The sequence below is a fragment of the Grammomys surdaster genome, unplaced genomic scaffold (genome assembly GCF_004785775.1).
Source record: "Grammomys surdaster isolate TR1022 unplaced genomic scaffold, NIH_TR_1.0 170, whole genome shotgun sequence".
NCBI lineage: Eukaryota > Metazoa > Chordata > Mammalia > Rodentia > Muridae > Grammomys > Grammomys surdaster.
The window spans coordinates 21,231,318-21,256,204 of record NW_021604618.1 but is presented as its reverse complement, the minus strand read 5'-3'; the positions used below and the strand labels follow the sequence as shown (position 1 = coordinate 21,256,204).

General features: G+C 46.8%; 1 protein-coding gene and 1 long non-coding RNA gene across 2 annotated transcripts; one reads left to right on the top strand and one right to left on the bottom strand.

The window, feature by feature from the left end:
* Positions 1-21,107, bottom strand: Ivd (isovaleryl-CoA dehydrogenase). Its single transcript, XM_028766937.1, has 12 exons — positions 20,948-21,107; positions 13,891-13,980; positions 13,641-13,692; positions 9,774-9,943; positions 8,395-8,488; positions 8,076-8,212; positions 6,486-6,582; positions 4,833-4,926; positions 4,235-4,316; positions 3,633-3,737; positions 3,454-3,526; positions 1-921 (listed from the first exon to the last, which is right to left on the bottom strand). The coding sequence occupies exons 1-12, from the start codon at positions 21,092-21,094 to the stop codon at positions 788-790; spliced, it is 1,275 nt and encodes a 424-aa protein (XP_028622770.1). The 5' UTR covers positions 21,095-21,107; the 3' UTR covers positions 1-787.
* A 280-nt stretch (positions 21,108-21,387) lies between these two features.
* LOC114620760 lies at positions 21,388-24,214 on the top strand. The gene is made up of 3 exons (XR_003711352.1): positions 21,388-21,474; positions 23,811-23,943; positions 24,146-24,214. It is a non-coding gene; the product is annotated as an uncharacterized LOC114620760 (long non-coding RNA).
* The last annotated feature ends 673 nt before the right edge of the window (positions 24,215-24,887 follow it).

Here is a 24,887-nt window from a genome sequence, read left to right as displayed (position 1 = left end):
TTTTGGCACAGAAGGGTTTACTTTGCAGTATGTTTAATACAAAATGGCAACAGACTTTGTGCAGTTGTAACAAAATTAGCCACAAGGTGTCTAGAGAAATATACAGAGGCAGAAAGGTTGGAGATGAGCCAGGCAACCCAGGCTGGGCCACAGGGTCTGTGCCTGCTGCTCAGTCAGCTGCAGAAGGTCACACGAGCAGACCCAGTGCTAGCCTGTGACAGAGTGATGGAGACAGACTCAGGTACACCAGGAAGCCAATCTTCTATGTTGTCTTGGCTAGACTGTGGACTCTGCAGTTCATGGGTCTGCCACATAGGCATTCTGGAGCTGTCTAGCTCTTGGGAAAACAGCTAAGAAGAACATGGGTTTTGTCTTTTCCTCAAGAAAAGAGATCACAAATATCTGACAACTGAAAGAGGCAATGCCTCTGTTATGCTTGAACGGAAAGGGCTCCCTGCCAGAGGCTTGCCCAAGAAAAGGAGTTGGGTACCTGTCATATGCTACCCCAGAAGGTGAGGCTAGGACATTCAGAAGTAGAGAGTGATGGCACAGATACTGTCACCCTCCCTACAAACCCCAGAAAAGCCAAAGTCCCATTAGCAGTCAGTTTAGGCTTTCCTGATGGACTGGCTGCCATGGCTGGAGAATCCAACTCCACACAGGGCAGAGGGCCGGCATGAGGACAGCTGAGTGGCAGAGCTTCCTTAGACAGGTCAGAGGGCTGCCATGTCTCTGCTTCCGAAGAAAGGCCTCTTGGTGCTGGGACCAGGGGTGCTGGGCTTCGGGGCTAGCGGAAGTCGGCATTGAACGCTCTGCCGATGATCAACCGCCTCACCTCACTGGTCCCTGCTCCAATCTCGTACAGTTTGGCATCTCGAAGAAAGCGGCCCATGGGGAAGTCATTGATGTAGCCATTTCCACCTGTGAGGCAGATGTGGGGGGAGAGGACAGCACTGAAGGCAGGGAGTGAATGAGGACTCAAACAGAACCTCCAGGACCACCCAGGATTCCCATATAACTTACGTGCAGTCTTGAGACGCCCTCTCCTCTCTCCCTCCCAGTCTCTCTCTGCCAGGGACTGAGCATGGACCTCACACACTAGGCAAATGCTCTACCACTTAGTCATAATCCCAGCTCATATTTTTAATATCTCTAGGTTACTTTTACATCTAATGCAACACAAGTACCATTTAAATGGTTGTTAGGTTAGAATGTTTAGGGAATCGGGACAAGGGGTCTATGTGCAGTTCAGGTACAGTAATTCTTTTACATTTACGTGTGTGCATGCACATGTGCCCTGGCACACATGTAGAGGTCAGAGGACAATGTGTGTGACATGTGTCAGTCTTCTCTTTTCACCATGTGGGTCCTGAGGACCAAACTCAGCTGCCAGGTTTGGTAGCCAGCTCCTCAACCCAAGGATCCATCTCGCTGGTCCGTCGATTCAGTGCTGGCAAAATCCCAAGCTACTGATGTAATTTTCTTTTCTGAACATTTCCTTCCTTCCTCCCTCCCTCCTTCCCTCCCTCCCTCCTTCCTTCTTTCCTTCTTTCTTTCCTTCCTTCCTTCCTCCCTCCCTCCCTCCCTCCTTCCTTCTTTCCTTCCTTCCTTCCTCCTTTCCTTCCTTCTTCCCTCCCTCCTTCCCTTCCCCCTTCCCTCCCTTCCTTCTGTTTACTTTTTGAGACAGGGCCTGTCATATCCTAGGTTGGCCTATAGCTCACAATATAGCCAAAGATGACCTGAACATCTGACCCTCTAACTTGCTGAGTTCTGGGATTAACTTGTAATCTGGTTAATACAGAGCTGGGTGTGGGCTTTTTGGGTACTCAGGGACACCACACTGAGCTACTGTCCAGGTTGGCCAAGAAGTTACTATGTATCCCAGGCTGGTCTCGAGCTTACTGCAATCCTCCTGCTTCAGTTTTCCAAGTGCTGGGATATAGGTATGCACTACCATGCCTAGCCTTTTCTATATCTTTGGTCTGATTGAACTAATATATACCCCAGGATATACAGGCTGTGTCAGAGGTCTTGATCTAAACAAAAGCAAAGGTTTTAAGGGAACTTTGTTGGGATCAGGCAGGCATGGTAGGGCTGGTCTAGAAAGATTTCCAGACGCCGAGGATCCAGACAAAGAAAGGGTACTATCCGGGGCTGGGGCTGGGAAGTGTCTACCTAGCACACCCCAAGTTCTGGATGCAATCCCCTGGATTCAAAGCATTGTTCTATAAGCAGGCGATAGAGCATGCCTACAGTCCTAGTTCTCAGGGGTGGAGGCAGAGGATCGCAAGTTCTAAGTCATCCTCAGCTACTCCACACCCTCACATATGTGAGACTCTGCTTTAAAAATAAATGCAGGGGGAAAAAAAGACCAGGGAGTGGTGGCCCATACCTTTAATCCCAGCACTCCGGGAGACAGAGGCAGTCAAATTTCTGTGAGTTCAAGGCCAGCCAGGTCTACAGAGTGAGTTCCTTAGGACAGCCAGGGCTACACAGAGAGCCCTGTGCAACACTCCCTGCCCTCTCAATTGCAGACTCAGTGGCTGACATCAGCAAGAGAGGTGAGATTCAAACCTATGCCTGTACCTTTCACCACCAACAATGAACATGGCTGCCACCTGAGGGTTCTCTTTCCTGGTGACCTTATACCAGGCAAGGAAGATAAGGACCGCTTGTAGCCCCTGCCCCTTTTTTTTGAGATAGAGTTTCTCTGTGTAGCCCTGGAACTCACTTTGTAGACCAGGCTGGCCTCAAACTCAGAGATGCATCTGCCTCTGCCTCCCTAGTGCTAGGATTAAAGGCATGCAAAGGTATGAGTCACTATTGCCTGGCTATTTTTGTCTTTTTTTTTTTTTTCCTGTTTGTTTGTTTTCGAGACAGGGTTTCTTTCTCTGTGTAGCCCTGGCTGTCCTGGAACTTGGTAGACCAGGCTGGCCTCGAACTCAGAAATCCGCCTGCCTCTGCCTCCCAAGTGCTGGGATTAAAGGCGTGCACTACCACCGCCCGGCTATTTTTGTCTTTCAAATATATATATATATATATATATATATATATATATATATATATATAGATTTTTCATATATGGATATATGGCTGTTTTGCCAGCATGTTTATCTGTGCACCACATGTATGCCTGGTGCTCTCAGAGGACACGAGAGGGTGTTGGTTCCTATAGAACTTCAGTGACAGATGGTTGTGAGCTGCCGGGTGGGTGCTGGGAATAGAACCTGGGTCCTCTAGAAGAGCAACCAGTGTTCTTAACCACTGAGCTGTGTCTCCAGGCCCCACCCTAACTCCCCTTTAACATCCATTTATTTACTGACTGCCATTACAAAAACATCTTTCTTTTTCACTGTGGGCAATTGAGCCTAAAGGTGGTAGTGTGGGTGTGGCAGGCTTAAGCAGAGTGAGGAGTAGAGAGGGACCCCAGAAGTGGAGTTGGGGGCCACTCACCTAAACACTGAATGCCGTCCAGGGCTACCTGTGTGGCACACTCGGCTGCATACAGAATCACACCGGCACAGTCCTGTGGAAGGAAGCTCTCCTCAGCAGGGTCCTGACAAGCACCCAGATGCCCATCCCAGTAGATAACCCACTGCCCCATCTCTTCTTCCTGCAGAGTCTGCCCTCACCTTGGCAGTGATGTGGCCCTCATCGCAGGCCTTGGCAACATTGTAGACATACTGTCGACAAGCCATGAGGCGGGTGTACATGTCAGCCATCTTCCCCTGCATCAGCTGGGCACAAAAGGAGCCAAAGGGTCAGCATGCTGGGACACTCTAATTACCAAAAGCAGGTGGATGGCAAGGACAACCTGACAGCCAGGGATGAGGAGCCAGGTTACAAAGAAGAGGTGAGACCTGCTTAGGAAAATGGAGATGGAAACAGCTCTAGATGAGACCAAAGAGCTGCCTCTTGTGGCTAGCTTCGAGCAGCCTCTTCAAGCCGATTAGAGAGACAGCTCCTGCTCTCCTAAACCCCAGTACTCTGCATGCTTTACCTTCCAGCCTTGCAGTGTCTGGTTCATTCATCTCCAATAGGAACGGGCAGAACACTGTGATGACCCTCCCTCCAAAGCCAGGCTGAATGGGAAAGTAGCTGTGTTCTCTGAGCACAGGCTCACTTTGTAAGAGGAGGACAACAATCATCCTCCAGTGCTTGGCAACCTCCTCATCCCAACAGAAAACCTGCTTAATCCAGCAGAAGAAGACATTTCAGCAACTATTTCACTTACCTGGAATTGGCCAATCTTCTGGCCAAAGGCTTCCCTCACATGCAAATAGGGAATGGTGTGGTCCAGGACAGCCTGCATGATCCTGTCAGAGAGGAGGAAGCCCATGGAGTGGGCTTGTCAAGTGGGGCTTGGGGAGAAGTATGTCAGAGGATCAGGCCTGAGGGTCGAGGTAGGAGGGTAAGCAACTGAAATCCCAGAGAAGAGGTAAAGGAACCTGAGAAACACCTTGCTTGGCCACAGCACACCTGCTCAGCTCCCAAGTACCTTTCTCTGAGATCAAGAAGGTGTGGCGGGCAGCAGGCAGCTGTCAGAGTCTGGGCCTCTGGTTTCACAACCACAGTGACTAAACAGAGCTGCTCCTCAGGCTTTACCTGCCATCTGTCACCTAATGCCATTTCCCTTCTGGGTGAAGAAATTAAATGTAGCAGGAGATTCTCTAGGACAGAGGACAGACCATAAAGTACCTTTCCTGTGCCTTCAATGGATACCAGGATGAAGCTGCTAACCTAACAAGGGCCGGAGATCTCAGGTACCCCCCAGCCTCATGCTGGTGAAGCTTTGTGCTTACCCAGGAGGCCTCCAGCCCCCTTACACTTACCCAAGGGGCCCACCTGCCAGCACCAGGCGTTCTAGGTCCAGCCCACTCATCAATACGTAGACACCCTTACTCTCTTGGCTCAGGATGTTAGCAGCTGCAGGGATAAATGCAAGTCAGAGAAGGCTGTTCATAGCCTCTTTACTTTGATAAAAGGTTGTATGACACACAGGCACAAAAGTGAGTCACTCAACCTTCAACTAGGGTTTCAAGGGACAGGAAAAGATGAACTTTGCCACTTCCAGCCAGAAGTGGAGCTTTAGGACCCCACCCCCCCATATATACACACACAACATCCACAACACTACAGAGCCCTAAGCTGTTAGATCTTTCCTTTCTCGCTCTGGACCCATAGGATGAGAAAGAAGAAAAACTAATTGGTTTAGAAGTCACCCTGCCCCTCTTAGCTTCTTTCTACACCTGATGTCTACTAACACAGAAATCAGAGTACTCAGTGCCCGAGGTTGTCTGCAGGGTCACCTCTCAACAATGCTCACGAAAGCTCCTTGTCTATGAGCTAGGTTGCTAGTGACAGAAGCTACTGAGCATCCCCCATCCCCCATAAAGACTTGGGAGGTGTGGGCAGAACATTGGGTATAGAAACCTGACAGCCCAACTGTTTTTAAGGCTGGTGGATGGGTTTTTTTTTCCTTTACAAAGATGAGTCTGCATGGTCTCCCTTCCTAGAGACTCCTGTCCACAGCTTACTATTTCAGGACAGTTTATGGCTGATGCACAAAGCAGTCCTGATTGATGACCAGATCCCCCGCCCTCAGCTCTCTCCCAGTGCTCCATGGTGTCACGTTTACAGATATAGCACAGGGAGAAACTATTCCTGCAAAATCAAATTATCTTTCCTTCATCGAGTCTGGCTTCTGTCAATTTATTCTGACAGGCTTTTAGCATCATTACTGAGTGTAATTCAGAGTGGTGTGGCTTGGACAGGAAATGCCCCGCTCTAGGCTAGTGTGTGCAGGAGGCCTGGCTCTTGGTGCAGCAGTGTTCCAAGGTGGGGTTTGGGACGTGACTGGATTTTGAACACTGACCTACTCAATGGATTAACCTGATGATGGATTCATAAGTTGATGGCATTAACGGAGACAACAGAAACTTTCAGAGGAAGAACCTCCAGGGAAAACTGGCCACTAGAGTGTGTCCTTGAGAGTCTAAAGGGACTCGTCCTCTTCTATCACTGCTACTTGACTTCCATAAGATAAACCCAAGCCCCTTTTCCCTCATTCTCTGCCTCACCATAGGTACAGAAGCAATGGAGCCAAAGAACCATAGGCTTGACACCTGAAACCACGAGTCAAAGTAAGTTCTCTTTCTTTAGCCAGTTTTTTTCTGGTTATTTATGACAAAGAGTCGGACTAGCACATAGGCTGTACAGTCAGTGCACAGTCAGAAGGATGCCAGCAGATGAGGCTAGGCAAGCTGTGGTACCCACAGAAGAAACCCCATCCTTTACCTAGGCAGGCAAGCAAACAGCAGCAGGGTCTGTGGCCAGGACAGACAGCTGTCTGGCAGCTCCAGGCCCACAGTCCAACTGCGTATCATGGTGCAGATGACGCCAGTGAACCTCTGTAATGGTGTGATGGGTTCTTCCAACTTGCAAAGGAGTCAGGGTAGGGACTCCCTTATTCCCTGGACACTTACCAGGAACCTTGCAGTCTTCAAAGACTAGCTCACAGGTGTTGGAGCCCCTCATGCCCAGTTTGTCCAGCTTCTTGGAGGTACTAAAACCAGGCATACCCTTTACAGGAAACCAAAGGAGGCCCTGGTTAGACTTGCCCCACGGGGGCCTAAGAAAGGGAAAGTTCACTTTATCTACAGGTTTTGCTACCTGCCCAGCATGCCAGCATCTTACTCCCAAGTTCTCACTCTGGATGTAAAACTTCAGTCTTCACACCAAATCAACCTTGTCCCCAATTCCTCTGCTGCCAGCCTCCTTCTCCCCGGTTCTCAGGGGAGTAGTTTTCTCAATGAAACATTCAGTCCCCAGCTGTCCTCTCCCCCAGGGATAGCACTCTGAAGATACTCCCACAGCCCAGGCCAATCCGCACCTCGTTCTTTCGCCACCTGTCTCTAAAGGAACTCCAGCTCCAACCACCTACACGCTTTGACCCAGGTGACTCAGACACACTATTGCCAAGTGCGCCCGGGAGGCATGGACATACTGCTCCCTGTTACCTGCAGGCCTTTCCAGTCCCAATCTTAGTTAGCTACTCTCCCCTCCCCTCATGGAGTGTGGTGTCAACCTCTGCACGGTGTACTTAAACTCTCTGGCATCCCCCTGCAGCTGGGTTCCCAAGCCTCAGTGGCACCTGCTTTCTTTCTTCACCCTCGTTAGGCAGATGGCGTGAGGCCGACACCTGCTCCCTAAACTTATCTATCTTAAACTTTTTCCAGGGTGGGGCACACACCTTTAATCCCAGCACTTGGGAGGCAGGGGTAGATGGACCTCTGTTACTTCAGGGGAAGCCTGGTCTATATAACAAGTTCTAGGCCAGCCAGAGCTACACAATGAGACCCCATCTTAAAATTGAAAAACAACAACAACAACAAAATCTTTCTGATTTTCTTTTCTCTATACTAAAAACTTTGCTGTTTCTTGTTTTTATTTTTTGAGACAGAGTCTTGCTAGATAGCCCTGGGACTTACTACAAAGACCGGGCGAGCCTCAGACTTCATGCCCTGCCTGGCTGTGAAGTGCTGCTCAGATCACAAACACATGTCACCTTGTGTGTCTCGATTTGTTTACAACAAAACTAAACCCGAAATGGAACCACTGAGTTTTAATCTAACTTCGAATATATCTTATCTTTGTCCTATCAGAGGTATAGTCTCCAAATTACCATTTGTACTCTCACCCCATGCCTCAGCCTCCTCCACAGTTCCTGCTCAGCTCAGAAAAATTTCTCATGGCTTCTTTTCCATTTTTCTCTTCCTCAACTCTGTGGACAGTTTTACTGTCTTCAAACATGACCCAGTCTCTCTGTTTTTTTTTTTTTTTTTTTTTCTTGTAGTGCTGAAAATTGAACCCAGGGTCTGCTGTACCACTGAGCCACCCTGCCAGCAGCAGACTTGACTTTAAGGCTACCTTCTTCAGTCTCTGCTTACCCAACAGCTGTTGAGAGCAGAACACAGAACACGGATCTTAATCTTGACCAGCTGGAAGGGGTGAGTTAGTTACCTGTCACTTTGGTTACAGGTGGAGGCTCTCTAGGCCACACCCACCACCCTCACCTTCTCCACAAGGAAGGCTGTGATGCCCCGAGAAGCTGGCACCGCAGTCAGATCTGTCTTGGCATAGACAACTAGGACATCAGCATCAGGGCCATTGGTGATCCAGAACTTGTTGCCATTCAGAACGTAGTGATCTCCTAAGGGCAGGGCAGGAATCAGCTGTTTGCTGAAGTCTCTTGTCCTGGCTCAGTCCACAGAAGTACTGCTACCCTGCTGAGAACCAGTACAGGAACCCAGCAGAGGCCACTCCTAGCTGCTACTCCCTTACTCTGAGATTGTTTTTTGCCTTTTCCAGATGCCTCGTGGCAAGTGGCCTTACCTTTCTTTTCTGCTTTTAGCTTCATGGAGACAACATCAGAGCCAGCATTGGGCTCACTCATGGCCAGGGCTCCGATGAACTCACCACTGATGAGCTACAAGGAAAACCGAACCGGTCTTGTTAGAACTGGGAAGTACCCTGCAGCAGCTCCCAGGGACCGCCTCTTCCTGCCTACCGTCAAACTGCCCCCATAGCAAAGTGAGTATCTACAAAGCCTCTCTTCTGCTCCTGCCACTTTTAGGCAGTGATGGGTAGGGATTGGCTCCAGGATCTCATACGTGCTAAGCAAGGAATTTACCGGAGAGCCCTCCCCTTACCCTTCGGTCTTTATATTTTAAATATATTTGTTCTCTGTGTGTATGTGTGCACATAGGCTACTATGTGTGCATGTGTGTGTGCGTGCGTGTGTGCCTGTGTGTGTGTGCGTGTATCTATCAGAGGACAATTTGTAGGAGTTGGCTCTTTTTCTATCATGTGTATCAGACTCAGTTCATCCAGCTTGGTGAGGCAGGCCCATTTATTTACCCATTAAGCCATCTCTCTGGCTCCTATCTGTTTTTTGAGACAGGGTCTTGACAAATCCTCCAGCTTCTGCCTCCAAAGCAGCTGAAACTCTACATATGTCACAAGTTACCACATCACTGGCTGAAGGTTTCTTTCTTTGTTTTTGATTTCCCAGACATGGTTTCTTCTGTGTAGCCCTGGCTATCCTAGAATTCACTCTGTAGACCAAGCTGGTGTCAAACTCAGAGATCCACCTGCTTCTGACTCCTGAGTGCTGGGATTAAAGGTGTGCATCTTTAATTTTTTAAAGACCTTGTCAAATGTCAATCATCCAACCCACAAGTTAAGTTCTGTTCTTGCTTGCTTTTTTTCTTTCTTCTTCATCTTTTTTTTTTGGTATGTTGTATATTATGTGCACGTGTGTCTAAGTGGGAGGCACACAGGCAGATATGCACTCAGGCATGTGGAGACGAGGAGTCAATATTGATTATCTTCCTCTATTGCTTTCCATCTTATTTATTTCACCTGTATGTACGTCTGTGCACCAGATGTACGCAGTGCTTAAAGTGGCCAGAAGAGGGGATAGGATCACTGGGGGACGCAGTCATGGATGATTGTATGTGCTGGGCATTGAACTTGGGTCCTCTGGGAAGAGCAACCAATGTTCTTACCCAGTGAGCCATCACTCCGGCCCTTCGTGTATTCAGATTTTTTGACTTCGGTATTTTAAAGCGGTATCAGTCCCTTTTCTAGTTCTCTTTAGCTTATGGCAGCAAGCCAAGAATGAGCATCTGCTTGGTCCCCACCAAGGGGAGAACTTGTCATACAGTGGTCGTGCTGAGTCCATGTGAGTTTCTCCATCCCTGTCTCCTCACCTTGGGAAGGTATTTCTCTTTCTGTGCCTCATTCCCATTGCGAACAATCTGGTTGACGCAGAGGTTGGAGTGAGCGCCGTAGCTGAGCCCCACTGCTCCTGAAACCCGGGATATCTCCTCCATCACCAGCACGTGTTCTAGGTAGCCCAGGCCAGAGCCACCATACTGAACTGGGAGTGGGACAGTGTGGGAAGCAGAAAGGCAGCCAGGTTACATTGGGACACAGACGGGAATCTTATATTAATTGGCAGAAAGGAAACACCCAGGAAGCTACTGCGAGTTCCCCCAGCAAGGGTGGAAGGCTGTTGCCACAGACTCTGTTTAGGTCACACAGCTGGTTCTGCTTGCTGCCAGTGGGCAAACTACAGCTCAGAAGACCATCATCTCCAACACTGGCTCTATCCCTGGCATCTTCAGTGAGGACAAGCAAAAACCTGAGCACCCACTCTTCTAGAAGTCACAGAAGGCAAAAGCAGATGGATGAAGGAAGAAGGCAAGGGAACACAGAGGGGTGGGTGGGTGGGAAGGGGGCTACGTTCAGAGCACCAAAAAATCAGTTACAGACTGTGCATGTGCAGAGGCCTCAAGAAGACTTTTAAAAAGACTAATCTGTATTTTTTACTTACCTGTGTGTGTATTTATGCCAAGAGTATGGCTGCCCTCAGAGACCTGAAGAGAACCAACCCTCTTGGAGGCCCTAGAGCAGTGGTTCTCAACCTGTGGGTCATGACCCCTTGGCAAACCTCTATCTGGAAAAATATCTACATTACAATTCATAACAGTAGCAAAACTGCAATTATGAAGTAGCAACGAAGATAATTTTATGGTTGGGGGTTACCACAGCATGAGGAACTGTATTTCAGGGTTGCAGCATTAGGAAGGTTGAGAAGCACCAGCCTAGAGGTAAAATTATAGTGGCTGTGATCCACCCAAGGTGAATAGCAAGGACTGAACTTGGGTCCTCTGGAAGACCAGGAAGCACTCTTAATGACTAAGCCATCTCTCTGGCCCAAAGGTGAGATTTTATAGCATAGCTTCGGGAACAAAGTGGAAGTTATTCATATAGATTAGCATACGTACACGGGCATGCACACACGTATGCATGCACACACATGTGTGTGCACACAGAGACACATACATAAAAATCAAAAGCAAAAAACATATCTTTAAAAGAAAAGAAAAAGGTTTTCAGGGCAGGCGCAAGACCACACACCTGTGATCCCGGACTTTGGAAGGTGGGGGTGGGAGGATCATGAGTTCAGTGGTATCTCTGACTATATAGTAAACTCAGTGCTGGCCTGGGCTATCTGAGGCCCTATCTCAAAAATTAAGAAGGAAAGGGAAACGTAAAGAAAAGCAAGTGAAAAAGAGAAAGTATGCTTTCTTTGACAGCTGTTCCAAGAACATCAAAGGATCTGGCCCTGGTCCCGAGCTCAGCTGCCTGTGGAAAGGGCATGTGAGCGAGCCCCTCTGCCCAGTGCTCCAGGCCAGGGAAGCACAGCTCCCGCTCCTACAAGGAAAGCTCCTATCTGGCCTTCAAAACTTGTCCTTCAGGTGGGGCCATCAAGTCTTTCCTGGCTACAGGGTGACTTCAAGGCCAGCTAGGGCAACTTAGTGAGGCCCAGTCTCAAGATAAAATAGGAAAAGGGTGGGGGCATAGGGTGATATAGTTCAGAGTTAGGGCTAGTCTGGCATAGGCAAGGACTTAGGTTCAATCCCCAGTACAAACAGCAAAAGCCCTGGCTTTCTTTTCTTCCTCCCTCTCTGCCTCTCCTTTTCTTTCTTTCTTTCTTTCTTTCTTTCTTTCTTTCTTTCTTTCTTTCTTTCTTTCTTTCTTCCTTCCTTCCTTCCTTCCTTCCTTCCTTCCTTCCTTCCTTCCTTCCTTTCTTTCTTTAAATATATTCTAAATCAGAAACACATTATGTTGGATGGGATCATAAACCCTCAAAGCAAAAAGAAAATAGTTTGGGGGTTCCCAATAGGCCCTTCCCCAGTGTCCCTCACACTGACATGGTTTAAATGCATCATTATGTCACTATATATGTAACTCCCCAAGGCCAACTCAAACCCCAGGACTTATGTACTCCAGGAAGATACAAAGTGAAATATACAGACACCAATCAAACCATCACCTGCGTCTCTGGTTTCCAGACCCATCCCAGATACCAAATCCAGTCATATCTTACATAAAATGGCAATATAATTTATACACACCTGCCTACATCCTCTAAAGCCCCTATATATCATTCATTATTATAAACAGTACATGTTTTATACAAATAGTTGTTAGCTAATTTTCCCTTAACAGTTTTAAGATTTATTTTACTTTGTGCGCATGAGTGCTTGCCTGCCTGTAGGTATGTGTGAGCCTAGTGCCCTTGCTTGTCAGGTCTCCTGGACATGGAGTAAGTGGATGGCTGTGAACCACTGTGTGGGTGCTGGGAACTGAAGGTGGGTCCTCTGCAAGAGTAGCAAGTGCCCTTCACCCACTGAGCCATCATCTCTCCAGCCACACTGCCACTGCCACAGCCACTTTTTTGAGCCATGGTATTAGCTTGATTGTCTAAGTTGGCTTTTGGTCCCCAGTCTCCCTGCCTTACCCTTCTAAGTATGGGATTAGAAGCAATTGTTCTTCATTGTTGAGGGAATAATAAAAGGACAAAAAAGTGAATTGTTTTGCTCTCATTTCCAAGAGTGTGGCTGGATGAGGAGGCCAGCAGCTCCTGCACTGGTATGGCAACCCAGGCAGGGTCATTTTTTCTAGAAGGCACAGAACTAGAACATACCAGATCCCTGCCTTTCCCCACCTCAAACAAGTCATAGCACTCACAGAGGATACTGAGCAGGCCTAAGAGCTTATTAAAACACGTCATGTGACCACATATCCGAGGAGCAAACATCCTTCTTAGTCCCACTTCTGAACCCAAATGAGCCATGGGGACAAGCTATAAGCAGAGGACTTAGGCCATCTCTCAGGGATGTACTTTTCCTAGTGATCCCTGTTTACAGGCCACGAGTGCGGCAGAGCTTAGGAACCACTGAGAGAGAACTGATCTACTAGGCCAGCTGTTTGACTTAGAATTTTCTAAATTCCCCCAAGACATCTAGAGGAGTCTGGAGAGCATGCAGATCCCATAGGAAGCAGACAGTCTGAGAGACCCTGCCTTTGGCCATCACTAATGATGTAAGGATGTCTGCTCTGGTCTCACAGTCACCTGCTGCCTCAGGTTCGAGGGTGAGGAAGCTCTTTGGGAATGATTTTTCCCTTCTCTTCCTGTTTGATTCCTGTATGTGTGTGTGTATTATATATATATATATAACTGTATGTATGTGTGTGTGTATGATGTATGTGCACATGTGTATCTGAATGCAAACACCTGTGTGCAGATGGAGGCCGGGGAAAGATACTGGGCATCTTCTCAGTCTCTCCCTTGTTCTTTTTGAGGTAGGGTCTCTCACTGAACCTGGAACTTGTGTTTTCTTTTTTTTGGCTAGACTAGTAGCCAATGAGCCCTAGCAAGCACCAGTCCCAGCCCCCTTAGTAGGGTTATAGCTGTCGGTGGGACAGGCCTGGCTTTTCCATAGTGCTGAGATCTGAGCTCTAGCCTCATGGTTACCCAGCATGCTCAGCTTGAGCCTTCCCTCCGGGTCCTTGTTTTTGTTCTTCTGAATCAAGATCTCACTTTGTGGCCTAGGCTGGCCTGGAACTTACTGTATAGCACAGGCTGGCCTTGAACTCAGTGCAGTCCTCCTGTGTCAGCCCCCTGAGTGTTGCTGGGATTACAGAAATGTGCCACCATGCCCGCTTCCCTTCCTGCGTATTTTGACCACAGGAGAGTTCTCTTTAGGGAAAGAAGCCAAACTCACCAGGGGCTGTGATGCCCAGTACTCCCAGGCTCCCCAGCTGTTTCCAGAACTCCTGCCAACAGAACAGTGGGGTGGGTTACGAGAAGGCAGTTAGTCACTTGTGGCCAGAACAAGACCATTCAGAGAAAGGGGCCATACTCTTATTAGTGAGTCCCCTGTCACCAGGAGACAGTAGCTATCTCTCTAGGCAAAAGTGCAGGCAGCCATGTTCCCAGAGACCTTCACTCCCACCCGCACCCTTGCAACTCACTCTCAGGTTCTTGAAGTCATTGCTTTGATCAATCTCTTGGGCCTTGGGGGCCAGGTTCTCTTGAAGGAACTTAGATACAGTATGACGAAGCTAGAGGGAGAGAGATAGGCACTACTGAAACCAAAACATGATTGCCACTGAGAGCAATGCCCCTGGGGTTGAAACGGCATATTCTGGGAGCTAGGCCACAGGTAATCTCACCACACAGGATCAGGTTGAGGCTTAGGGGCCCCACTAAATTGAGCTTCCTTCGAGGTGATTGCACAGGCAAGTGTTATGTCAACTCGATACAAGCTAGCGTCATCAGACAGGAGGGAGCCTCAACGTGAAAATACTTCTGTAAGATGGGGTTGCAGACAAGACTGTAGGGAATTTTCTTAACTAGCGATCGATGGGGGAGGGCCCAGTATATTGTGGGTGGGACTAGCCCAGGGTGGAGAGTAGTCATGGGTTCTATAGAAAAGCAGACTGAGCAAGCCACGAGGAGCAAACCAGTAAGCAGCATCGCTCCATGGCCTCTGCATCAGCTCCTCCAAGTTCCTGCCCTGACTTTGTCAAGATGGAACTGTATGCCAAATAAGCCCTTTCTTCCCCTCCTTGCGTTTGGTCATGGTGTTCATCGTAGCACGAGTAACCCTGACCAGGGCAATGATTGTCTCCTCCTTCTTAAGATTCTTGGCTTAGACATCTTGGAAATGATTATGACATTATCAATCTTAAGATTATGTTTTGCTGAAGCCAAACTTGAACTCATCCATCCCAATCCCTCAGTATTAAAGATGATTTTTAAAATAAAATTACTCCATGCCTTCCCGAGGTACCCAGAACAACACGCAAGCCCCTAAGCCAACCCGCCTGGACTATCCTCCAGCTTTCCCTGTGTCTTTCTAGCACCCACTCACTGCTCTCCAAGGCTCTCCCCTTCAATTCTGGACTCTTGTCAATCTCTTGAGACTTTGGCTAAAAGAGATTCTCAATGGGATTAGACGTTCTCCTGGCAGGGACATTAGATATCTAGGCCCGAGCATTTGAGTCTCAGGTCTGAAGCCGTGAGGGCTCCAACGCAGCCCTCCCGCCAACCATAGAGCCCTCCCGCCAACCATAGAGCCATGGGGTCTGGAGTTTCTTTTGTTGTTGTTAATTTTAAAAATCATATTTCTGTACTTTTTGTGTGTGCATGGGGAGCTGCCACCGAGCATGTATGGAGGCCACCTTTCGGGAGTCGGCTGGTTCTCTCTTGCTACAATACGAGTCCTAGAATCAAAGTCAGGTCAGCAGATGTACTGGCAAGTACCTTTTGCCACTGGTTCATTCATCTTGCCAGTCTCCTTTGAAGAGGTTTAACAATATGATGAGGCTACAGGAGAATTTCAGTCCCCATCACTTCATGCAGCCTTTAAGTGACAGGAGCTCCTTCCTGCAGCCAGACCCCCGAGTCAGCTTAACCATACCCTTCCTTTTCCTTTTCCCACCTTTCCTTGGGTTACAAGAACACAATTTAATATTTAAGTTCTTCCCATTTGAAGCCAGGGTTGTCAAGCTATGTTATGAAGGCCTTTTTTGTTTTGTTTTATTTTGTTTTGTTTTTTGTTTTGTTTTTGTTTCGAGACAGGGTTTCTCTGTATAGCCCTGGCTGTCCTGAAACTTACTCTGTAGATCAGGCTGGCCTCGAACTCAGAAATCCGCCTGCCTCTGCCTCCCAAGTGCTGGGATTAAAGGCGTGCGCCACCACCGCCCGGCTATCAAGCCCTTCTTACTGAACTGCTATGTAAGAACATCACAGAAGGACTAGATGAGGTGGCTCAGCGGGTTAAGCGCTCACCTCTATAAGCCTGAAGACCTCAGTTTACTTCCCCCAGAACCCAGGTAAAGGTGGAAGGAGGAAACAGAGTCTACAATGTTGTCCTCTGACCTCCACTTAGAGACACAAATTCATACAACAATAATACAGTTCAAAAAAATTCTGTTAAAAAATGCTATAAAAGCTAGTTATTGTGGTATGCATTCAGGTGGATTATGTGGGTCCAGTCAGGTCTACATAGTGAGATACTGTCTCAGAGAAAGAGAGAGAGAGAGAGAGAGAGAGAGAGAGAGAGAGAGAGAGAGAGAGAGAGAGGAAGAAGAAGGAGGAGGAGGAGGAGGAGGAGAAGGAAGAAGAAAAGGAGGAGAAGGAAGAGGAGAAGGAGGAAGAAGAAGAGTAGGAGGAGGAAAAGGAGGCAGCAGACAGACACAGAGAACACATTATTGGAGGGAAATGTTCAAAGTACATGGAAAAGTCCATATGCAGCCTAACACCATGTACAATGAATATACACAAATGGTATATGTTTCAGGGGAGGGTACATTATAAAACTGGATTTAGGGGTTCATGTATGTAATCCCAGTATTCAAGAAGCTGGGCAAGAAGATTGCTAAAATTTCCAGCAACGTCCTGTCTCAAAACAAAGAACTGTATAAATACCTACTGTAAATGAAGGCAATCTTCCTTAAAGTACTCAGGTTAAAGCATTGAAGCAACATTGATTTAGAAGGGAAAGTGAGAGGGTGGACAAATGGTTCAGCGGGTAAGAGCATGTGCTAGCTAGTTTTACATCGATTTGATACAAGCTAGGGCATCAGAGCGGGAGCCTCAGTTGAGAAAATGCTTCCACAAGAGCCAGCTGTAACTTGTATTGTTCTTAATTGGTGATTTAATTAGGGCACTGTCTTTTTTTTTCCTATTTTTTTAAGATTCATTTATTTATTTTATGTATATGAGTATACTGTAGCTGTCTTCAGATACACTAGAAGAAGGCATTGGTTCCTATTACAGATGGTTGTGAGCCACCATGTGGTTGCTGGGAATTGAACTCATGACCACTGAAAGAGCAACCAGTGCTCTTAGCAGCTGAGCTGTTTCTCCAGCCTCTAGGGCACTTTCTTAATTACTGATGGATGGGTAGGGCACAGCCCATTGTGGGTGGGGCCATTCCTGGTCTAATGGGCCTGGCTTTTGTAAGAAAGTAGGCTGAGCAAGCCACGAGGAACAAGAAGTAGCACCTCCCCATGGCCTCTGCATCAGCTTCTGCCTACTGGTTCCTGCCCTGTTTCAATTCCTGTCCTGATTTCCTTCAGTGATGGATTAATGTGGAACTGTAAGCCAAATAAACTCTTTTCTCCTCATGTTACTTTTGGTCATGGTGTTTTATCAAAGTAATTATAATTCTAACTAGGGCTGGGCAGTGGTGGCACACGCCTTTAATCCCAGCACTTGGGAGGCAGAGGCAGGTGGATTTCTGAGTTCAAGGCCAGCCTGGTCTACAGAGTGAGTTCCAGGACAGCCAGGGCTACACAGAGAAACCCTGTCTTGAAAAACCTTAAAAAAAAAAAAAAGGGAAAAATAATTCTAACTAGGACAGAAATTGGTACCAGGATAGTGTGTGTGATAGACCTGACCATGCTGGTTTTTAGGAGGATTGTGGAAGGACTCTGGAACTCTGACCTAGAAGTCATTGAGTTTCCAAAGCTTGGTGAGCTGTTCTGAGGGAGCCTGGGAGATAAAACTCTTGAGAGAAATGCAGAGGATGGAGGCCTGGCTTATGAAGTTCTAGAAGGAAGTTTGAGAGTCACTTGAAGACTCTACTGGGGCCATTTCATATTTTGAGTTAAGAATCTGTGGTTCTGATTCCCTGGGGGTGAAAAATCGGCTGTGATTAACAAAAGTCCGGAACCCCTAAAGTGAAACCTTTGCTTTGCTAGCATAATTGATGCTGGAGCTGAGAAATTATTGTGAGGTTAGAGATCAACATCACTGAGGTGAAATCTTCTGGGAGGTGTTTCTTCAGTTAGCATGGCCAGGGTTGCAGCGTGCTGGCAGCTGAACTTGATCATGCGTAAGTCTCCCAGGTGCTGCTGGTTTTAAAGGTACGAACGGGTCATACGAGAGCGGCTGAAACTTGGCACTGTGAGAAGCCAAGAGAGGCTCTTGGTGAAGGGTCATGGATTACATTTAATACCCCAGGATTAAAGAGGTCATGCAGAAAAGCTGAGGTTTGGCACCATGAAGAGAGCTCAGAAGAGGCTACTGGTGGAAGTCCAGCTCAGTTGCAGCAGAGACCCCCAGCATTTTGGAGATACCAGTACCACGGGATGACCACCAAGAACAGCAGCAGCAGGAAGTGGAGCTTGCCAGAGCTTAGAAGACAAGCTGTGTGTGCTGCAGAGGGCAGAGCTGGAGAAGTGACCCAAGCCCCTTGGAGGAGCCCAGATGATCATGAGTAAATCCCAAATATTGGACATTGAGTTATTTACGCTGTTGGAGTGTGGTTTTGACTTGATTGTGCCTGTGCCCTGGTTCTTCGCTCTAGAAACAAGAAAGTGTTTAACTTATTGTGATTTTACAAGAGTCCACAGTTAAAAGACTTTAAATTTTTTTTACTTTGTCTGTTTTTTGTTTTTCAATACAGGATTTCTCTGTGTAGCCCTGGCTGTCTTGGAACTCACTCTGTAGACTAGACTGGCCTCAAACTCAGAGATCTGCCTAGATCAGAGGTGTGTGCCATCACTGCCCAGGGAGACTTTATAGACTTTTTAAAAGAAGCTATTTATTTATTTAGATTTAGATTTATTTATTTTATATATGTGACTACACTGTTGCTGTCTTCAGACACACCAGAAGAGGGTATTGGATTCCATTACAGATGGTTGTGAGCCACTATGTGGTTGCTGGGAATTGAACTCAGGTCCTCTGGAAGAGCTATATGTGCTTTTAACCACTGAGCCATCTCTCCAGGCTCAAAACTGGATATTTATAAAGAGGCAATTTTTAATGTGTTTGAATTTGTAAGACTGTGAGACTTTTTTTTTTTTTTTTGGTCTTTTCAAGACAGGGTTTCTCTGTGTAGCCCTGGCTGTCCTGAAACTCACATTGTAGACCAGGCTAGCCTCGAACTCTTGAACTCAAGAAATCCGCCTGCCTCTGCCTCCCAAGTGCTGGGATTAAAGGCGTGTGCCACCATTGCCTGGCGGCTGTGAGACTTTTTAAGTTTGTAAAATGTTGTATATTGTGATGTTTTTATTAATGGATGACCTTGAGGATAAAGGGAAGGGTGTGACTTAACAGTGATGTGTTTGTGTGTCAGATTGACAAGGGGTCAGTTGTGCTGGCTAGATTCATGTCAACTGGACAGGAGCTAGAGTCATCAGAGAGGAGGGAGCCTCAGTGAGAAAATGCCTCCATAAAACTGGCTGTAGACAAGTCTGTAGGGCATTTTCTTAATCAGTAATCGATGGGAAAGGACACAGCCCACGGTGGTTGGTGCTATCCCTGGGCTGGTAGACCTGGGTTCTAGAAGAGAGCAGGCAGAGCAAGCCATGAGAAGCAAGCTAGCAAAACAGCACTCCTCCATGGCCTCTGCCTCAGTTTCTGCCTCTAGGTTCCTGCCTTGTTTGAGTTCTTGGCCTGACTTCTTTAGTGTTGGACTAAGATGTGGATATGTAAGCCAAAGAAATCCTTTCCTCTCCAAGTTGCTTTTGGTCATGGTGTTTCATCACAGCAATGATAAGCCTACCTAAGATGTGCTGCTTTTGCTGATGAGAAGACCTTGGTTCAATTCCTAACCCCCACAGAGGCTCACAACCATCCCTAATACAATTCCAGGAGGTAAGATACCCTCTTCTAATCTCTGCAGGCACCAGGCCAGCATAGTGTACCCATAAATACACATACATTCTGGCAAAACATTCATATACATAAAATAAGTAAATCTTAAAAATAAGTTAAAAAGGTAAGTGAGTTAACCAAGCAAACATCCAATTCCTTTATTAATATAGGACGGTACAGGGCCAAAAATCATACTCCATATGAACACGAATGTTTCAGATGCTTAAAAACACCACTGTGGGAAAGTTACATCCTAAAAGGATATTCGCCCAAAGATCTGAATGTAACCCTTATTTCCCAGGACACTGACAACAGGCTAGTGGAATAACAAGCTGGAACCTTAGAATTCCAGAAGATTCTAAGACAGAAGATGCCTGGGGTTTCCACTCTCTTCCTCTACTAAGGTTAACATTCATAGCAATACTTGCCCTTGGTAGCATCTGACTCAGATAGGCTGTGTGTGAAGCCATCACTCCTTAGCAATTCCTTAGGCAATCTACAGCAGTAGTTTACTATATATTGGCAGGACCTGAGGCATCCCTGGAAATTGTTCATTGGCTTCAATTAGAGAAAATAGTTAAACCCAGCAATAAGAGTAGATAACTTGTGTTAACCAAGCTCTTTTCCAGCTTTGTGCGTTGAAAGTTATGGATCGCCAGGCGGTGGAAAGTTATGGATCGCCAGGCGGTGGTTGCGCACGCCTTTAATCCCAGCACTTGGGAGCAGAGGCAGGCGGATCTCTGAGTTTGAGGCCAGCCTGGTCTACAGAGTGAGTTCCAGGACAGCCAGGACTACACAGAGAAACCCTGTCTCGAAAAACAAAACAAAACAAAACAAAAGAAAACAAAGAAAGTTACGGATTATCCATAACTCCAACCATCAATTGAGAACCAAAGCTTAAAGCCAGGTGTGGTGGCCCATGCCTTTGATTCCATCACTCTTGAGGCAGAAGCACGAGTGTACTAGAGTTCAAGGAACTCTAGTAGACCAGGCTAGTCAAAGCTAGCTTGGTCTACAAGGCAAGGAAGGTCCAGGCCACCCAAAGCTATATATACTGAGAACCCAGGGAAGGGGATAGATACGTATAGAGAACAGTGGACTCAGACTCATGATAGCCACTAGAAGTAGGGCCACCCAATCTGCCCAACCAAACACCACCAGTCTTTCAGGTTTGATCTTTACTCTTTTATCTCCTTCTACCTGGAGTTCAAAGTCAGGGATCCCTCTGCCTTGCTGTCTGCCTCAAAACTTCCTTCGTTAGAGATAACAATGAAGTCAGAGGCAGGGGCTTTGAATATTAGTTGGGAGAGGGTGCACAGTTCCTCTCACTAGCTTGCCAGACGCTTGCAAGGCCCGGCAGGCACAAGTTACTTGGGTAAGACCTGGGACATAAGGTCCTGGGGCCGGTCTCCTTACCTGCTTCTGCTCCTCGTTTAGCCCGTTGATATCATCGTCCACAGGCAACATGGAGTGGGCCCGCTGCGGGACAGCGAGGGGCGACGGGGATGGCCGCAGTCTCCAACTGGAAACTCGCCGCCCCAGCAGCCGGATTGCAGTCGCCATCTCTGCCCTGCACCAGGAGCTTGGGCTGCTATAGCTTACGCTCCACCAATCCTAGCCTCACCATTTTGTCCAATCAGGGAGGGGGTGGGGCTTCAGTAGCCAATCGTGCTCGGAAGCCAGCCGAAGGCCTTGCTGCCCTTGCAGCCAGGCAAGCCAATCAGCCGAGGGGCGGCAGCCAGCCCTGGCTCCGGTGCTTGCTACCTCCTGCACTTGTTTCTTAAGTGTCTTTCTGGGGTAGAGGAGTCGATAATATAGTATCTCGTTGTGTTAAGATTGTAATCTTTAACCGCACAAGACTATCTTCGTGGTAAAGCAAGTACTCCAACAGAGATGCCTAATGTGGTGGAATAAACTGTCTAAACAGATCTGGACGTGCGAAGGTCTGTAAAGAATCTCTTGTTCTAGAGTCCCTACTGAGTTGAAACAGTAAGATTCACTTTGTTATTATGTAATACGTTTTGGTTCCTCCTTCAGCGAAAGAAGTTGCCCGGGATTCTCTGCCCTTAGATTCTGTAATAACTTTTTCTCGTTGGGGTGACGGGGCAGGAAGGGAAGAATGGTGTTTGGGGTTCCCTGAAAAAGCCTCCTGTGTGAAGATTCTGCAGACTAATTAGAACTTTCTGATTGTGGGTATTGGGCTGTTGCAGATTCACAGCCAAAATTATATTCGAGTATCTTTAGTGCCTTTAAGTAACTATTTATATACAGCCCATGTAACTGACCCCGTATTCTTGACCATCAGGTAAGAAAATTTATTTTTAATTAGTTCATTAATCAGAGACAGGATCTCTCTGTAGTCCTGGCTGTCCTGGAACTTTTTGGCTTTGAACTCAAATAGATATGCCTGCCTCGGGCTGGAGAGATGGCTTAGTGGTTAAGAGCACTGACTGCACTTCCAGAGGTCCTGAGTTCAAATCCCAGCAACCACATGGTGGCTCACAACCATCTGTAATGAGATCTGATGCCCTCTTCTGGTGTGTCTGAAGACAGCTACAGTGTATTCATATATAATAATAAATCTTTAAAAAAAAAAAAAAAGATCTGCCTGCCTCTCCCTTTTGAGTGCTTCCACTACAAGTGTATACCACCACACCCATCTGGAATGTATTCATTTGGCAGACCACTAACTTGTACCAAACCAAGAATCTAAGAATGTCATCACATAGCATCTGAAACCATGGCAGAGATTTCCCTGGTTTGCAGTAACTCACTTACAAAGTGCTGGCACCAAAGTCCTTGGTAAATACAGTGATTTATGACTCTGGTTTGTAACTAAGAACATATCCTGTAGCTATTTCACAGTGGAGTATGTCATTAAATTTTGCCCATGTCTCAGGACATGGTTATTCGCAATGGCTTAGAATAAACTCTTAGTGCCTTTGAGGTGAGAGCTGTCTTTTGTGTTCAGAAGAACAAAGGCTGACAGGAGCCAGGTGCTTATCCCTTAATCCTTTTTCCACTTCTGTTATAATATGTAGCACCCAAAGTCCAGGAAGGGGGCTTTGGACACATTGCTTGGATCCTTGCTGTGTCTTTTATCACCTGAAAATGAAAACAGTATTCCCCACCATGCGTCAGTGTCATCACTGGGTGAGAGTACAGCACAATGTGAAGCATCCACTTAGTACCCACGATGCTTTGGTTCAACCCCAGCAATCAAAATTAAAATAAAAACTATTGAATACTTAATTATGTAGCACAGCACTCAGTGCCACATCCTCACTTTTAGTCGTTCCTACCACATCTGACTCCTCCCCTACCTGTTCTCACATTCTAACTTAGCCCACCACCCCCACTGGAAAGAGCTGCATTCTGAGACCCTCCCTAACGAGAGGTCAAGAACCAACCACGGAGCAGTCTCTACACTTTTAATCTCGGCCTTTGGAAAACCAAGGCAGGAGAATCAATCGTCCAAAGTTATTTTCAGCTGTGTGTAGAGTTCAAGGCCAGCCTGGGCTACGTGAGACTAGTGAAAGCATAAAAATGAAAACACACAAAATCACATTCTTATTTCTAGTCTGGTTGAAATGACTTCCTTAAATATTTTGAGGTTGTCCTCGATCTCTTGAGAGGCAAGGAAATGGGTGTAATAAATGATTTTACAGCTAAGAGTGCTATGGCTTTCCTCAGCCTCCCCTCTACAGAATGAGGAAACCTTGAGTCTTTGCTACTGACCTCTGTGTAGAATGTAAAGCATTGCTTTGTAGGAAATAAGGATCAGAAGCTCAAAGATCAATAAAAATACCTGTAATAGATGAGGGTCTACAACCATCCCCCACCCATCTCTGTCCTGTTCCTTTTCTCTCTGAAGGTAATATTCTTATTGCTTTCTTTGAATTATTATTGTATGATATGTGTGAGTGCAGCTCCTGTAGAGTGTGTGTGATACTGTGCATGTGGCAGTCAGGAAAGCATTGTGGGTGGACTCTTTCCTGCTGATGAGAACACAGGGTAGTAACTGGGCAGGCAGCTTAAGCCCCCAAAACAGCTGTTTCTGAGACATCCTTGGTTCTCCTGGCAGGAATGTGAGAAGTGTGCACTGGGTTCTTGTCTCCTCCTGACTGAGCACCCAGCCTGGAAGCTGGAAGCGAGGGCTGGGACTAAAGCCCCATGCCCACTTCTGGTGAACTGCTTTGGGAATGGACCTTCTTACTTTCATGGCATAAATGGGTTATTTCTATTTGCCAACTTCTGCTCATCTCCTAAATGCTTTTAGGGTTCCATCATTAGAGGGAGGTAACCCAGAGCATCCGTAATCCAGTTCTTTCTGGTCAAGATGATTAAACCTCTGGCTTTTGTGGAGACCTAACATTCCAAGCTTCCTAAAACAGAAAAATTAATCCAGTCAGGTAAGCCAATCATCTGGCCAAGGAACCTCTCCCTCATCAGGAAGGTGGGTTCACCTTGAGCTGAGCTAAAGAGATAGGCCGAGTAGTTATTCCTTTAATGATTTACTGCACTTCTCCCTCCCAGAATTCCCTGCCCTAGAGCTATTTCCACAATCTGCTGTGAGGCCATTGGGTCTACTTTCATATATATTTTCTCTTTCAGATGCTGGTCAGAACCTATAGATACATTTTCTGGTACTCTGGATTTCCTTACATCCTCTCCAAAGCCCACATCCTCACCATATGGCTAATCGCCATACTATCTTAAGTGACATGGCTTTTCTTCTTTTCTCTCCTCCTCCTCTGGGCAGCTGCAGAGACTCACAGTTTACCTGTCTTGGGGGTTTTCTTTTCTAAACTCTAATAAAAATCATCCTGTTTAAATAAACTTTGGTATTGTATGGCTTTCAAACTTTTCCTGCCTCTTAATTCTTTAACTGATAAGAGAAAATTCACCTGTTCCTGCATCCTTAGACAGTAATGCTTCTACCTTTCTGTGGGCTCTGGGGAGCCACTCAGGTTATCAGGCTGGTTTAGCATGTGGCTTTATCTTTTGGGCCATCTCACTAGGCCTTTATTAGTTTCATGAATACTCCTGATGCAGACAAGTTCAGGGAATAGTTAAGTAAGCTGGGCTTGTGCTTGGCTTGGATACACCCTCCCCTCCTCTGCTAAGAAGCTTCCCTCCTTTGCCTCTCACTATTGCAAACAAATCTCTCTCCAAACAATGCAACCCTGGACCCCAACCTGCATCAGGCTATGGTATACTCCTCTGTGAACAAGTGGATGTTTTTTCCTTCCCTTGGCAGTCATCAAACTTAAGGCAGAGTCTATTAAATACATTCCCAATGTATCTAGTATTAAAGAATGGAAAGTCATATTTGGACTAGGCTGTTTTTTGGTAC

Coding starts and splice junctions, on each gene's coding strand:
- Ivd (XM_028766937.1), bottom strand. CDS start 21,094: ATGGCGACTGCAATCCGGCTGCTGGGGCGGCGAGTTTCCAGTTGGAGA. Junction 13,693..13,890: donor ATGACTTCAAGAACCTGAGA/GTGAGTTGCAAG, acceptor TTCTGTTGGCAG/GAGTTCTGGAAACAGCTGGG. Junction 4,927..6,485: donor TGAAGACTGCAAGGTTCCTG/GTAAGTGTCCAG, acceptor TTATCCCTGCAG/CTGCTAACATCCTGAGCCAA.